At 34.6% G+C, this 17,254-nt stretch overlaps 2 protein-coding genes across 3 annotated transcripts in view; both read left to right on the top strand.

The window, feature by feature from the left end:
* The first annotated feature begins 255 nt into the window (after positions 1-255).
* Positions 256-3,510, top strand: LOC131650573 (7-deoxyloganetin glucosyltransferase-like). The gene is made up of 3 exons (XM_058920280.1): positions 256-439; positions 1,973-2,482; positions 2,579-3,510. Exons 1-3 carry the CDS (start codon positions 256-258, stop codon positions 3,508-3,510), a joined length of 1,626 nt encoding a protein of 541 aa, XP_058776263.1.
* Positions 3,511-8,485: 4,975 nt separating this feature from the next.
* LOC131652857 (7-deoxyloganetin glucosyltransferase-like) overlaps positions 8,486-17,254 on the top strand; it is a 29,540-nt gene continuing 20,771 nt past the window's right edge. The window contains exons 1-2 of one of the 2 annotated variants that reach the window (XM_058922838.1): positions 8,486-9,057; positions 9,158-10,174. In XM_058922838.1, the coding sequence (XP_058778821.1) occupies positions 8,535-9,057; positions 9,158-10,089 (1,455 nt within the window). In that variant the 5' untranslated portion in view covers positions 8,486-8,534 and the 3' untranslated portion in view covers positions 10,090-10,174. Of the gene's footprint in view, positions 9,058-9,157; positions 10,175-17,254 lie in introns of those variants that run through there. The other variant, XM_058922839.1, reaches the window with a different exon arrangement.

Below are 17,254 nucleotides of genomic sequence, written 5' to 3'. Positions count from 1 at the left end.
ACATCAAAGGATCTATTGGCTACAAAATTCTGTTTTTCCCAGTGGACAAGGGTAGAAAGAACAATTTACTCGAATATACCGACTCTAACTGGTGCGGAGATATAAATGACAGAAAATCCACAGTTGGATACATCTTTTATGTTTAAAGAAACACTAATATCACTGTGTTCGAAGAAGGAACCAATAGTGGCGATGTCTTTTTGTGAGGCACAGTATATTGCAATTTTGTTGTGAGTGTGTCAAGCCGTATGGTTGATGGCTATGTTGAAGGAGGTGTGTAGTGAAGTGGGTGAGGCTGTAACGTTCATAGTGGACAATGTTTCCGCTATAAACCTTGCTAAGAATCTCATTGCATATGGGAGAAGCAAGCATATTGAGATGAGATTTCACTATTTAACACTTGTTAGTGTAGGAAGATTGAGGTTGGGGTATTGTGGAAGTGAATACTAAAAGGCTGATTTTCTGACCAAGTGAATATCGATTGAAGTGTTCAAAAGATTGAGGAAGCATATGGACAGGGAAGACTTAGAGCACATGAATTAAGGTGGTGTGTTAAGTGAGAAGTATAATTCAAGTACATGTAACTGATTACTGCGGCGTTGTAATCGGTTATAGCTCAAACAAAATCGTTGAATAACCGGTTACACATAGACTATAATCGATTACAGTTAAAACATAAGCGTTATGTAACCGATTACCGTAGGACTGTAACCGATTACAGCTATAGAATTTTATGTTTTTATGTTTGTTGTTTGTACCTCATTTAATTCTAAATGTATATATATCTTTTGGATATCTCATGATCACCATTTTTCAGCCTCAATAATCAATTATCACTCCACATAGTTTATTCTCCACTCTTAGTGGTTGCCTGTTCCAACAAGGTTTTTGCAATGACATCCTCTTTAGTGATATGTTGGTGAAAGATTTTTTCTTTTTCTATTTTTCGGCGTGTTTTGGTTTTTATTTTTACAGAAATGATATTCATACACTTTAGTTTACAACTACACCGTATTTTTATACGGTTTGTTTGATTTTATTTATATTTAATAATCACTCTTCACTTTTTCCAATACAAAAGTACTCATGCGTTGCTGTATTTGACATGGTGTAACTACATAGTGTAAGAATAGAGTGTAAGGATAGCAACACTCTTATTTTTATGTATGTTATGGTTTACCTGTATGTCTTAGTTTTCTGTTTTTGTAGAGATGCCTCGATATTCCTTGTGCTAGTTGCTATGTAATGTATCCCTTCTGTTTTAGCAATGAAACTTTTCAAAAAAAAAATTCAATAGTTTATGATTTATTTTTAAATTTCAAAATGTTTATATAATTGAAAAATCAATAGAAATGTCTTTAATTCATTGTTATAATATTATAATTTTGTGGATCTTACCTTTTGGATTTTTTAAGTCATACAGTGAATGTTTACTTATTGAAATTTTTTAGAGATTTCAAAAAAGGCTTGATACAAATTTTTCTTAAAAATAGAAATTTCCAAAATTAAATTAACAAATTTCTAAATGTATTCATTTCTCAAAATTACATATTTTTTATTTAATTTATAGAATTGGGAAATTAATCAATGGAATTGTATTTAATTCATTGTTATGGTATTTAGTTTTATAGATATTATATTTTGTATTATTTTTCCATAGACAAGACATACTAATATAATATGGAAAATTGTATTATTTTTCCATATTTTGTATTTAAATAAAAAATATGTAATTTTTAACCTTTTAAATTTTATTTGCCTAATTTTCTTTATATAAAAAGGAAATGACACGGCTGCAATGTTTAGGTGGAATACGAAAAACTCGCGTTATTTCCCAATTTTTTAAATATTAATATTAACTTCAGTATTTCTCCCAATTTAAAAATATTGAAATGTTGTAAGAATAAAAAGATAAAAATATATATATTTAGCACTTATACTCATTTTAAAATTGCATAAGAAAAAATATTAGATATGAGTAAGCCACATGCTGTGTTAACTCCGTTTCCACTTCAAGGCCATATCAGTGCATTGTTGAAACTAGCAAAACTTCTTCACCTCAGAGGCTTTCACATAACCTTTGTCAACACTGAATACAACCACAAACGCTTGCTCAAATCAAAGGGTCCTAATGCCTTTGATGGTTTAACTGACTTCACATTTGAGAGTATTCCCGATGGCTTAACTTCAATCGATGGCGACGGTGATGTTAGTCAAGACATACGCTCTCTCAATGAATCAATCTTGAAGAACTTCCACCGATTCTTTGGTGAACTTCTTGCTAAACTTCATGAATCTGCCACTGCTGGTCTTATTCCACCAGTAACTTGCTTTGTTTCTGATTGTTACATGCCATTTACGGTTGATTATGCTGAAGAGCGTGCACTCCCAATTGTTCTCTATTCTCCGTGTAGTGCAGGTTACTTCTGGTCTTCTTGTTACGTTTCAAAATTGTTTCAAACTGGTGAACTACCACTCAAAGGTAATTATTTATGATCCTTCTTATTATTTTATGCATGTGTTTTGAAACCCTAATATATAACTTCGATTTGTAAACTTTTTCAATCATGATTCGCAGATATGAGTTATCAAACAAATGAATATTTGGACACTAAAGCTGACTGGATTCCGGGTTTAAAAAACTTTAGATTGAAGGAAATTACTACTTTAATAAGGATAACAGATCCAAATGATTTGTATGTAAAATTCGCCACTGAAGTGAGAGATAAATGTCACGCGGCCTCTGCGTTGATTTTGAATACTTCTAATGAACTTGAGAATGATATTATGAATGCTCTCAATTCTATATTCCCTTCTCTATACACCATCGGGCCAGTTGCTTCGATTTTAAATCAAAGCCCACATTATCATCTGGAATATTTAGATTCTAATCTTTGGAAAGAAGATACTAAATGTCTTGAATGGCTTGAATTCAAAGAAGCAGGATCTGTTGTTTATGTAAATTTCGGAAGCATAACGGTTATGTCTGAAGAGAAACTGTTAGAGTTTGCATGGGGTTTGGCCAACAGTAAAAAACCCTTTTTGTGGATTATTAGGCCTGATCTTGTCATTGGTGGCTCAGTGGTTTTGTCATCTGAGTTTGTCAATGAAATTGCAGATAGAGGTCTAATAGCAAGTTGGTGTCCACAAGAGAAGATTTTGAACCATCCTTCAATTGGTGGATTCTTGACTCATTGCGGATGGAACTCAACCACTGAAAGTGTTTGTGCTGGAGTGCCAATGTTGTGTTGGCCATTTTTCGCTGATCAACCATTAAACAGCAGACTTATTTGCCATGAATGGGAGATTGGACTCGAAATTGATACGGATGTAAAGAGAGAAGAGGTAGAGAAATTGATTAATGAATTAATGGTGGGAGAGAAAGGAAAGAGGATGAAGAAAAAGGCTATAGAGATGAAGAAAAAAGCAGAGAATGACACAAAACCTGGCGGTTGTTCATACATGAACTTGGACAAAGTGATTATGGAAGTCTTGCTTAAAAAAGATTAGATTAAACTGGTATTTTCTTAATATCAATAAATTTGAATTTGCCTCTAAAAACTTGCGCGGGTGTAACCCTGTCAAAATGTTTTTTTTTTCATTTTTTTAAAGTTTGCATTGCAAGGGATAAAATCCCTAGTAACATCACTTTTTTTTGCGAGGGATAAAACTCCTGGCATGCTTTGATTTTTCTTGTAGTGAAAGCAATAAAAAGTTTGTAAGTTTTACTTACATCAAAATTCTAAGCGATTAAAGACTTTGGATTCTTTACCAAGTAGTGCTTCAATATTAAAAAAAGGCTTATCTGTTGGAATTAATTCAATAATAAACTAATGCAAAACTCTAGTATGGAAGTCAAATAAGCAGACGAGCATGCATATTAATTATGATTAAATGTTGATCTATTAAAGATTAAGATTATAGTATTACATGGATCAGATCCAAAGAGAAATCTCTTGATAAAAGTAATCATTGTAGAGACAAGTGACTGACATTTGAAGGCTTATAGATCTTCCTCAATCGATACTCTAATACTTGGAACCATCATTTTAAATTGCGATTGCGGTTGTGGCCACTGCCGTTGCGGCTATTGTGATTGTTACGATGTGAATTACGGTTGTTTCAGCATAAATTATTTATGAACATAAAATATCATATTTTATTATTTATTTTATATTTCACATGTATTCCATTTTCTATTTAAATTTTCATATATAGTTCATTAACAATTCGCCATCATTTTAAATATCACTAATCCTTTCAAAATATATCTTAAATCTATGATATAAATAGAAAGGAAGTTAGACCAAATAATTTTTGTGAGCATTGCATAATCTCTTGCAATCTGATGCAGGTTGATGCGGCCGTTGCGGTATTATGATGTGATTTTTATTGTGATTTGCAATCACACCGCAATTCCGATCTGATGCGAACACTACTGCAACCATAATATTGCAGCCGCATCACGTGATGTGGTCCGGAATTTAAAATCATGCCTTGAACACTTTTTAGACCGGAGAATACACAATCAGCTTTTGGTACAGTATATTGAAAATTATACCCTACATATAAAGTGATGAGTAATTAAAATTCTCATTATTTTAAAAATGAGTAATCTTCACATCCAGTCATATTTTTTGAAAATGTAATTTTGAACTACGAATTTGAAAATAGAAGTTATTGATTTTGAAAATATAACGATCTTACATTCCTTTCATTACTTAAGTATAATGATGTTGCATTACTTTCACTATCATATACAAAGTGTGATAATTCAATTAAAAATATTAATTGGAAGAACAACGTAGTGTATTGATTGACTACAAGATGCTATTAACTTAGTTGAATTAGTGGTCTGTACCTTCCAACTACATGAGTCACCATCAAGTTCAACATTGCAGGACCAATTTTTTCAGCAAATTTAGTGGTTAGTCTAGATTTCAAATAAAAAAAATAGGGTCTATTTTAACATTGCAGGACCAATAACTAGCCTCTTATTAAAAGTTATTTGTAGGATTGCTTATAAGAATTTTAGATTTAGTGTTGAGTTTTTTTGTATGAACCAATGATCAAGAAAGGATAGCGTAAAGGAACGCAAACGAACAAAACAATGTAAAGAAGAAATAAAACAAATAAAACAAACGACTGAAAATATAAAACTAGAAATTGCTTTGATTAAAATGTTGGAAGCAAACATACATTGAAAAGAGTGAAACTCGTTTCTCTCTTAGATGCGGTTACTTTGAGTGTAATATTTCAATGTAACAAATTTGTGACCTTTAAACTGAATACAACAATTTGCTTAAATAGATAAAACATACGACTAATCATTGACGATTACTATAATTCCATGTTGGGAATTCGTGTGAAACTCACCTCCGCTTCCGCATGTTCTGCTCCATATGATTCGTAGATTTGGACTTGTCTCTTGCCGCCCTTCTGTTTAAACGTGTCGACGTCGAACCAAGCTCTCTAGATGTTATCCTGGTCGACTGGCTTCTTGGAGGTGTTTCACCAGCTTCGTCGATAGCTCTTCACTTTCTCACGCAATGGGCTTTTTGATGAGAAGCAACCTATTTATTTGGGCCAACTTACCTTTTAAGGCCCATAGCCTTCTAGTCGAAAATTGCTTGTCAACAAATTGTCCCCCAAAATACCAATTTCGACAGAGATTGTGTCGACGAAGAACTTGGGCATTTTCTTCTCCGTGTTTTTTCGACTGCACGTCTTCTCAGAATGACGTCATGCATCATTATGACCACTTTCTGCGCAACAGTTTCTCATGTAAATGTATCATTTCTCATGATGATCCCTAGTTTTTAGGGCGTGGATTTTCAAACCAAACTCCACTAACTTTCTAACTTATGGGCACGCATACCTCTTCTTACGTGACACTTGTTCTTGATATGCTGCCTCAATCTCCCCTTAAATAGTTTTCCTAACCATTCATTCTTTATTTCTTCTCTTTCGTTCCAACCCTGAAAAAGAAAAGAACTACTCTCCATTTTTACGATGGCAAACTCATCCCGTTCCTCATTCAACACTGATAATAACCCCATAGTGTTCACTCTTTCTGTGAAACAAAGTATAAATTTTATCCCAGAGCCATCATCCAAGTATCAATCCAAGATTAAAACATGGCAGCAACAAATGCTCATTCTGTTTGTTGTTGCAAAAAAGCTTTTCGCATTCCACGGGCCTTAACCAACCCAGGAGAAACACCCTAGAACAGTTAACAAGTACTTTCCCTGCTTTTATCCTACAATCCTTTCTACTTTTCAAACAAAGCCTACAGATGTTAGGTTTATGGCTCCTAATGCCACGGTGTTTCGCTCCAAACCTATGCCAAACAATGCAGCATACCTTACTTGGCTCAACAAAGTTCAAGGATAATGACGAACCCAGTGGGATAAACTTGGTATCTTCAACATTATTCAACTTTCGAGGAAGGCCCACAAGATTAATCCCAATTTCATTGTGTCTTCCCTCTTCTTTTGGGAAGGTTCAACCAACACCTTCCAACTTCCTTGCGGGAGGTTGACACCTACACTGTTCGATATGGCAACTATCATCGGGCTTTCTATGCTTGGTGCAACCTTCGACCCAATTGAGTCGGCAAAGAACTCTTTTCACTTTGAGCGCTCATATTTTGTGCATTACATCACTGATCATCATGTCAAAACGACAACAGACGTTTCTGACAGTGAACACATTATTCTTCTGACTCTTTAGCTTTCTCACTTTCTATTTTGCTCAGGATCTTCAACGGTAGCCAAAATCGTTATACCCTTGGTCATTCAGCTTTATGAAGGTCGAAACATCCCTCTTGGTAAATTACTGTTGGCCTCTCTTTATCAGACACTAGGTGATGCTTCTTCTCAGTTAAAGTCTCTCCCTGATCATGACAAAGGGTTGTCTCTCTCAAGGCCTCTCTGGCTGCTACAACATTGGCTAACGACCATGTTTGAATATTAAATATGCTATCCTATTTCTGAAGCAATTCTTCGTCTAAATAAGGTTAGGGCGAAGGCTTGAGGTTGGCTTTGGCAATTCTCCCCCAAACGCTTGACCGGTTTATCTTCATGAAATATGTCAATATGTTCGTTAATACCACTACCTTTGTTTCAACCATGGCCCCGTTTGTGGAGCGGCGATTTGGTCCATACTGGTTTAGGGAACCTTTTCCTGAAGTCTTCCAAATCACCGGTCAAACAAACGCTATTCGGAGAGCCTTTCTAACTCCCACACTAATTTTCTTTTGACTTAAGCCATTTCATAACATGAGAGGTAGACGAATTAAAAACCCTTTTGTAAATATTTCATGCAAGATTGGTGGAATTAGGCATGATTAGACAAAAGCATGATGGTTGTGTGGTGTGCAATACACATCAAGAAGGATGCATGACTGACTGTAAAGAAAGATATCCAGAAGTTGATACACTGGCATTTTGCAAATTAGTCGTGTTAAAGGTCAACAAAGCAAGGATCAAGTATAAGAAGTTACCTCATGAAGTTAATGAATTAGACGGGAAAGCTCATTCTCGATGTTGATAATCGTTAGGCCATTGTTTTCATTTTTATTTGCAATTTCCTTATTTGTTAAGTGCTATTTGCTTTTAAATTTGTTGTTTTTAATGATGCTTACAATTTTATTCTTTCTTTCTCAAAGTTGACAACACCAAAACTTTTAGAATATATTATCTTCTCAACACATAGAACTACACATATCTAACAGATAAGATATCAAATCTGTGACCAGATGCGCTAGAGAGAAAACTTCACCTCAACTTAGCAAAAGGGTCAAGTTGACCAAGTAAAGATCATAAACTTCCAGCCCACCATATTACTTACGCTTACATACATCGGACCACTAAATCCAATAGATCTTAGAATCATCTTTGACATGTCCCGAAAAAACCTTCTTTAGATTCTAAAAAAGTCTTTTCTTCTAAACATTGAGAAGCATTTTTAGACAAGACAGACAGAAAATAAATTTAATATTAAGAACAATAATGAGTAAAATCATGCGCTCCCCTAAGTTAAAATACTCAATATTTTAATTTTTTTTAAAAGAGTCCATCTAAACCAAGCAATAGTAAACATAGTAAACATCACCACACACTCATACCCACAATGTGACATATATATCTAGAATTTTAATCCGGAAAATCACAAAAAATATAAATGAATTGCTTGATCGTAATCTAATTTGATTTTTTTCTTTGTCTTAGAATCAATCAAAAGACAAAACTACAAAATGAACACATGGAATAAAGTATAATAAATCCAAAAATCATTTATTACAACGTATTGCTCATTACATGAAGAACAATATTAAACTAAAAAATATTATAAAACTTCAACTTGTTAAATGCATGACAAACCAAAATAATATTCGGAAATATGCCACAATTAATACTCCATTTTATTTACAAATAGATCGGGATCTCACATTTCCTAAACCAAGATCAAGATTTCACACATTGGCTTTCTAGTTCATTTTTTTCATTGAAGTTGTCTTAAAAAAATCAGAGATGGCTAATTCTATAGAGAAAAAACCACATGCAGTGTTAACTCCATTTCCATCTCAAAGCCATATCAATGCATTGTTGAAACTAGCAAAACTGCTTCATCTTAGAGGCTTTCACATAACATTTGTCAACACCGAATACAATCACAAACGCTTGCTCAAATCGAAGGGTCCTAATGCCTTTGATGATTTAACTGACTTTACCTTTGAGACTATACCAGATGGTTTAACTCCAGTAGAAGGTGATGGTGATGTCACTCAAGACATGCGCTCTCTTTGTAAATCAATCATGAACAACTTCCACCATTTCTTTGATGAACTTCTTGCTAGACTTCATGAATCTGCCATTGCTGGTCTTGTTCCACCTGTTACATGCTTAGTTTTTGATTATTACATGCCATTTACCATACAAGCTGCTGAAGAACGTGCACTCCCAGTCCTTCTCTTTTCCCCAACAAGTGCGTGCTCCCTGTTATCACATCTGCACACTCGAACATTGATTGAGAAAGGTCTAATACCACTCAAAGGTAAAATAATATTTCATCTATTCATTGTTTAGCAGAAATCTAAATTTTGTAGTTAAGTAATCTGACAGTAATCATCTACTTTTATTATTATGACAAGCAGAAGAGAGTTATCGGACAAATGGATACTTGGACACTAAAGTAGATTGTATTCCAGGATTGCACAACTTTCGACTAAAGGATCTATTTGACTTAACCATAACAACAGATCCAAATGATACCATGTTAGAATTCTTAATCCATATAGCAGATAGAGTTCATAGAGCATCTGCTATTGTTTTCAACACTTTTAATGAGCTTGAGAGTGATGTGCTGCAAGCTCTCTCTTCTATGCTCCCTTCTCTCTATACAATTGGACCATTACCTTCATTGTTAAATCAAATTGGGCATAATCACTTAGCATCTCTAGATTCCAATCTTTGGAAAGAAGATACCAAGTGTCTTGATTGGCTTGAATCCATGGAATGTGGATCTGTTATTTATGTAAATTTTGGAAGCATTACAGTTATGACTGAAGAGAAACTGTTGGAGTTTGCTTGGGGTTTGGCAAATAGCAAGAAATCCTTTTTGTGGATCATTAGGCCTGATCTTGTCATTGGTGGCTCAGTGGTTTTGTCATCTGAGTTTGTGAATGAAATTTCAGATAGAGGTCTAATAGCAAGTTGGTGTCAACAAGAGAAAGTGTTGAACCATCCTTCAGTTGGTGGATTCTTGACTCATTGCGGATGGAACTCAATCAACGAAAGCATATGTGCAGGAGTGCCAATGTTGTGTTGGCCATTTTTTGCTGATCAACCAAGAAACTGTAGATTTATATACAATGAGTGGGAGATTGGAATGGAAATTGATTCTAATGCGAAGAGAGAGGAAGTGGGGAGGTTGATCAATGAACTGATGTTGGGAGATAACGGGAAAAGGATGAGGAAAAAGGTTATGGAGTTGAAGAAGAAGGCAGAGGAGAACACTAGTCCAGGTGGCTGTTCTTACATTAATTTTGACAAAGTTATTAAGGAAGTTTTGCTTCAACAATACTAAATATTGAAGTGCTTTGTTTTAGGAAATGTGGTTATGTATACGTCCATTTTCTCTTGAACTTGTTTGATTGTATCGATGCATTTAGGGAGAGGTGTTGGTTATATTAAATATGTAACCATAAAAATTAAACAAGATTTATTATGATGTTATTAGTGTTTAAGAGGTTTTGCCAATCGTTAGTTAGTTTAATGGTAATTAATGCAGGATTTGGTAGGAATATTGAGAGGGAGTTGAAATCACTTGATGTTAGAATTGATCTCGATTCAGATTAGACGGTCCAACGAATCAGATGCGTGGATGGGGAATAATAATTTACTTAATAGAAATCAGTTGCGTGGATGGGGAACACCTTTTGTTAAGAATATATCTACATTTTGAAATTATGAGCTAACATGAAAAAGAGATTTAACATGAACATTGAGAACCTCATAAATGGAGTGACATTCTTCTTCAACATGCTTACTACGCTCATGAAAAACCTGATTAGCAGCAAGTTGAATGACATTAGTTTTGTCAGCAAAGAGAGGTGTTGGAGGAATGACAAGTTCAACCAACAAACCAAGAAGCCAAATAATCTAAGCGAAAGTTGTTGACATGTGTCTCGATATTCCAACTCAATGGATGGCTTAGATACTCGAGCTTTTTTTTTACTCTTCAAAGAAATAAAAGCAGAACCAAGAAAAATGCACCAACCTGAAACAAACCTCCTAGTGTCTTGACAACCCACTCAATTCGCATCATTATAGCAAAAAATGTAAGAGAGGATTTGGAAGAGAAAATAAGCCTCAAATAAAGTATCTTTCAAGTAAAGGATGATACAAAGAACAACAATTTAGTGAAGGTGACAAGGAATGTGTATGAATTGACTAACTTGTTTTACCGCAAAAGAATATTGAGAGTTGCAATAGTCAAATAGTTAAGTCTACCCACCAGTTGGTGATATTTCAAAAGGTCAGGCAAGTTATCACATTTGTCACAGTAGTATTTAACATTAACTTCAAGAGGAGTATCCACTAGGGCAGCATACTGAAGGCGGGCCATTGAAATTAAATCTTTAATATATTTCTGTAGATTGAAAAAGATCCCCTTAGAGTTCGAGTGAACCTCCAAGTCCTAGAAGTAACAAAGACAACCTTGACCTTTCATATGACATGCAACTTATAGTCGTTGTTTAAGTGTCTGAATAAATGTCTGATCAAATCCTATAATTACCATGTCGTCAACATAAATAAGAAGAAGAACAATGGCAACATCTATGCGATGAATAAATAAAGAAGTATCATAATGACCAAGAAGAGCTGATCAAAATTTATCAAACCATCCCAATGAGATTATGGCAAAGTATATAAAGAACAATTTAGTTTTCACATACAAGCAGGAAAGGATAACAAGCTTTGATAATGAATCATATAAATATCTTCTTCCAAGTCACCTACATTCTTCACACCCATTTGATGAAGGGGCCATCCTTTCAAAGCTAAAATAGAAATGATAGTTCTAACTATAGTCATGTTAGTTAGATGGGCGAAGGTCTCATCATAGTCCACTCCATATTCTTGTTTAATGCATAAGGAAACAAGTTGAGCTTTGAAATGATCAAGGGAGCTATAAGAAATGAGTTTCCTAAAATATACCCATTTGCAATCATTAGGTTTAGTTGTAGGTATACAAGGAACAATATTCCAAGTATAATTCTCCTAAAGTGCTTGCAACGCTTCTTGCATTGTCTTTACCCACCGTGAGTCTTTAGATGTTTGTGAATAACATATAGGAATAGATATACCAAATAAAGTGGTAGTAAGAAAATTAAATTTACCATCATACATTTTTTTGTGGACGATATATATGGCTAGACCTTCGTGGTTCCAATGGTGTAGGATCATGAGACAGTTCAGTGTTGAGAAGAGCCGGAAGAAACTTTCTCTTAACAAAGACATTCCATGGCTTAAAACATTCTATAGGGCAAGTCATGCCTTTCTCTATAATCTCTCTATGCAACTTCTTTTCACATCTCACTCTCTTGTATGTAAAACAAGTATTCTTTGATGTAACGTAATGTAATGAAGAAGAAAAAGAAGACAAGATCAAAAGAGGACAACTGTGGAAATCTAGCTTGGAGTTTAACTTAGGTTCTCTACTTGGCTTCAGGGAAGAATTGCATTAGGGGCCCTAACTGTTTTATTTTGTTTATGTATGTTGATGCATGTGAATGTATGTTGATACACATGAGAGACAATTTAAATGATAAATAAGTCACTGTGATCAAACTAATTACAAATTCCCATAAAAGAAATATTTAGTTTATGCTTTCAAAATTTTAGCACTCGTCAAAACTAATTTCGAATAATGTGGGTTTCGCCTAATGCGAGGTGTATGTTCAATATTAGTAAGGTGCGATGGGATAAATGTAATATCCAATTGCTAAAATATTGGGTCAAAATTAAACAAAATAATTATAATAAGATGATATATGTTTAGAAACAATAGTTGGGAACAACCTATATGATGGGTTAGAATAAAGAGTTATTCACCTAACTGATAATATTTGAGAGTCGTATTAGATACCATTGGAAGGAGTTTCTACCTAAATAACTAAGTTTTGTGTAGCCAACCTAACGCTAACTTTAAAAAAGTGAAATATGGATCTCTATCCACTAGAAAATCTTTCGACAATATTTTTTGAATCAAATTGTGAAGGTCAGTTGGTTTGAGTAAAATAGTGGGAGAATATTTAATTAAAGGCCTAATTGAATATGTTTTTAGTGACGTTGATATCTTCATAGTATTTTTATGAAGATTACCATGACCACAAAACACCTCTAACAACATTTTCCAATCAATCCTTGACAAGAAAAAAATTTATGGGACAAATTTTGTAGACTGGCATCGAAACTTGGAGATTGTCCTCAATCATGATAAAATAATTATATGTCTTAGAGACACATCTTCCTTAGGAGAGGCCTCTTAATTCTGCTCCTAAGGCTGAAAGAGATACTTATAAGAAGCATATCAATGATGCCAATGAAACTTCTTGCCCTCATGATGGCTACCATGACTTCTAAATTGCAAAAGCAACCTGAGAACATGTCAACGTTTGATATGGTCGAACACTTAAAAATGCTATATCAAAATCAGGCTAGGCATGAGCTGTTTTAATTTTCTAAAGAACTTATTTAAGGCAAGCTAGTTGAGGGAGCCTGTAACACCCCATTTTACCCGGCGAATATATTCAAAATCAGAGTTACAAAATTTCCAACATAAAAACAGGATGCCACATTTTCTACTTAAAACAACGACATTTAATCGCAAGCAAAACAAATACATAACACTTAAAATCGGATGAACCGATAGCAACGTAATTTAATTCTTCAAAATAAAACAACTTTCAAATTAAGCAGCGGAATCACAAACTCAACTTTACGACGTAACATCTTTGTCCAACTAAACAACATCAAAACAACAAAGTACTTAATAAAATTAATTCAAAATGCAACAACTGACGCAACAATAATAATAAAGCAACAAGCGTTCATCCCCCGAGTGTTACGTATCAGAGCGACGACACCGACTCGAACTAATGAAGGTAGACAACCTTCATTCTTGATTACTTGCACGTTACCAACATAGGGGTAACATTCAAACAGAAGGGATGAGATATCGAACAATATAATCGGATGTATGCTAAATACTATACTATAATCAGTTCATGCGAAATCACCACTTCACAACTTTTAATCAACATTTATCACAATAAAATCATCAACATAATATAACGATTATTCTATCATCACAACAACTCAAAATGCAACTTGGAATGCGACTCGTTACAATGCAAATGCATGTGGTACCAACAGAGCATAAGCTCCCAACTTAATATTGCCAATAAATAGAGGCATCATCAAGGCATAAGCCTTCAATTTACAACTTCTGCCAGTCCAGGCCAACTTACAGAGCATAAGCTCCCAACTTTTATGCTATGTATGCGACAACGTATGAATGCAACAACAACACAACAATAATTCGACTTTGGCATCAGCCTACAACTTGATTTTTGCCATTTAAAAGAAGCAACACAACACCATTCATCACCACATGCAATTTACAATAATAATACCCATGTACACCAACTTTATACAACTCACCGTCTCGACCGAAATATTCACAAAACTTTCTATATAATTATTTGGGTAGTTTGACTATATTTTGCTAATTAATTTTTCTGCTAACGCTACTGATACTTTATGCTTTGTTGTCTAAGTTAATACTGCTGTCATACCCCAAAAATTTCCCTCCATATTTCAAACTGCTCAAGACTACACAAGAATTGGGCACACCTATCTTTCTCCTAAGCAACAATCCTCCAATTAGGGTTTTGATGCTTTTCAAAGAAATTTAACTTCTGAGACCTCAAGTGGACTTCATAGCTTCCCACATGTATTAAAGTATCTCCATGCCAAGTTTCAAGTCCTACAGTGCAAGATTGCTCCATCAAATGCCCAATTGATCCACAGTCGACTAGTTTGACCTAAAAGTCAACCATGGTCAGTTTACACTCAAAAGTCAAGATTTTTGGTCAACATCAAACATATGAAGTCACATTCATCTGATCAAGAATGAGCAAGTTATGAAGTGTGCAAGCTAGGCAAAATTGACAAAAATCCAAAAATAGCAAGTTGATGAACTTTGTTTCTTTGAACAATGTGACCTAATTTCTTAGGTTCTAACATGTTCACCATGTTCAAAAAGACCTATAATTGCCCCTAACATATAGCCATGCAATTTATTTATTTTGGTTTTGATTTTATATATTTAAAAGCAAAATAAATAAAATAAAATGCTAAAATAATGAAACAAGGCGCATGGATCTGATCCAGCCTCCAAAATACTTCTAGAATCATGATAGGAAGAGATTGGAACAAGATTGGATCAAATTGGAAAGATTTGATAAATTTTCTAATCAAATATCCAAGCCCATCATTCACATGGTATCCAAGCATTCCCTTGACCTAATTTCACTCTCTATAAATAGAGGAACATATTCAGACCTAGGGGGGACGAAGGGAATTTGCGCTCAAAACACAATACAAGTTCTCCAAGCTTTCAAGTTTTAGGGAAATTCGTAAAAACAACTCACACCAAGTTTCAAAACCAACAAACCGTCCCAATCCACTTCTGAGGTATTAAAGGGTAAGGTTAAATCAATATCTAAGCTTCATAACACTTGGAATGCATTCATCACATTCACCATGTTAATACATGTTCTGGTTTTAATTACTTGCATTTTATCCTGTTTTAATTCAAACTAATGATATGCTTGAGTTCTTGGTGTTATTTAGAGGAGATTTGAATCATTTTTCAGGGGCTGAAACGAAAGACGCCATTGTTAGGGCTCAAAGAAGTTCCCTTTCGTTTTCATCGAGCCAGGCCGTTCCAGTTAAAACTAACATCACCATCGTGTTTAGGAGAGGATTTTGAGGGGATCTGGGTACCTATGTTGTTTGACTAACGTCGTTTTTTTGAGTTTCTAATTTTGCAGAATTGCCACGAAAAATCGTAGCGAATCCATGGCAAATCTGTAGCGAATCCTGGGGCCATGATCGAAGAAGATGATGAACAGGTGGTGGGCCCTTTCTTCCACGCGCATCTCGCTCTCATTCGTTGGTCAACATATTCAAACCTCTCTCCGATTCTGATTGGCCAGTCTGTGGTCCCAGGGTCCATGTTTGACTTTTTTGGATTCTATTAATTAACGCATTTTATTATTTATTGTTTTCGTTTGGTTTGAATGACAACAAGGCAATACAGCTCAAACGACCACGCGTAGAAGGTTTGGAACCTCACAAACCTGGGTTCGAACCCGATGGTACCTAGAACTCAAGCAAGCAACGATGGTGAATGATGATTATGTGATTACAAATGTTGTTTTATGATTTGGATAACTTATATGAGTGATATGTGAGGTATTTGGATGATTGGTTTGGATTGAAATAGACTGTATGGCTTAATACAACTTCAAATGCAAGTAAGGTATGTAAAAATGGAAGTTGGTGCTTAATAGGTTATAGGTCTTGAGTGAGTATTTGGATAGCTTCTATTTGATGTATAGAAGCTATCTGAAGTGATAGTTTGATCAATGTGTTTATGGTTTGAGTTTTGGAAGGTTAAGGCTTCAAATGGCTCTTTAATGGAGGTTTGAAGGTGATTTTTGGTTAGGAGTGTTTTGAAAGGTGGTGGAGATGATGGACAACTTCTAAATGATGATTAGAAGCTGTTGGAAAGCTTAGTTGACACCCAGAACTTATAGAACTCAAAATGACTTGAAAAATGCAAAGTTAGAAAGAAGGATAATCTCAAGTTGTATGGTCACTTAGAGAATTCTGGTGTAAGTGATGCAATGAGAAATGCCATCTATTTATAGGCATAAATTAGGGTTTGTGGAGGGAAAAATTTGATCCATTTGAGCTCCCATGTGATACTTGTACCATCCTGCTTGTTTGTGAAGAAAGGAGAAAATTGTGTTTCCCATGGTGTGGTACAAGGCTTAAGCATGCTTGTGTGACTTTATTCTGAACATTAGGAGCTTGCTTGTGGTATTTGAAATGCTTTTGGTGCAAAAGAAACATTGTAGTGGCTCAAGAGAAGAGTTGTTGTGATTAAAGCCTCTTTTTCAAAATGGAAGTGTGTTCTTTATGCCATTAATGGAATGATCACATGGATAATGCCTTAAGCACTTGGATCATAGCTCAAAAGAGAGTGTAATTTTCTGATTATGGTGTGTTAAACAAGTTAGAGGACCTTTACTTTGAAGATTCTTCAGATTTGAATCAAAATTCAAACTTTGTTCTTCATGTTCATGGCTTGAATTCAAGTGTCATGGAGCCCTCTTTGCAAAATCATATCTCATAGCTCAAGTAATGAAATTCCATGCTAACGGTATCTTTGGACAACCCCTGCTACATACTTCAATCCACTTATTAAAAGTTTTCTCAAAATCCTTTTGGATCATGGTGAAAAATGGTCTCAAAGTTGGAAGAAATCCATGTTAAAACACTTAAAATTTCTTTAAGTTTTTTGAACATAAACTTCTTAATCCAATATCTCTCAAATTAATCACTTTTTGATTAAATGCTATAAGTGACAAAGTTGTTTATTTGATCAAGATCTA

The sequence above is a fragment of the Vicia villosa genome, linkage group LG2, assembly GCF_029867415.1.
Source record: "Vicia villosa cultivar HV-30 ecotype Madison, WI linkage group LG2, Vvil1.0, whole genome shotgun sequence".
NCBI classification, from domain to species: Eukaryota; Viridiplantae; Streptophyta; class Magnoliopsida; order Fabales; family Fabaceae; genus Vicia; species Vicia villosa.
This window is presented reverse-complemented; position numbering and strand designations above follow the sequence as displayed.

Bases quoted from the DNA above. Each gene is read 5' to 3' on its own strand.
- LOC131650573 (XM_058920280.1), top strand. From the start codon at position 256: ATGGCTATGTTGAAGGAGGTGTGTAGTGAAGTGGGTGAGGCTGTAACG. The intron at 440-1,972 runs GTGAATACTAAA...AAAAAATATTAG, and splicing joins GAGGTTGGGGTATTGTGGAA to ATATGAGTAAGCCACATGCT. The intron at 2,483-2,578 runs GTAATTATTTAT...CATGATTCGCAG, and splicing joins TGGTGAACTACCACTCAAAG to ATATGAGTTATCAAACAAAT.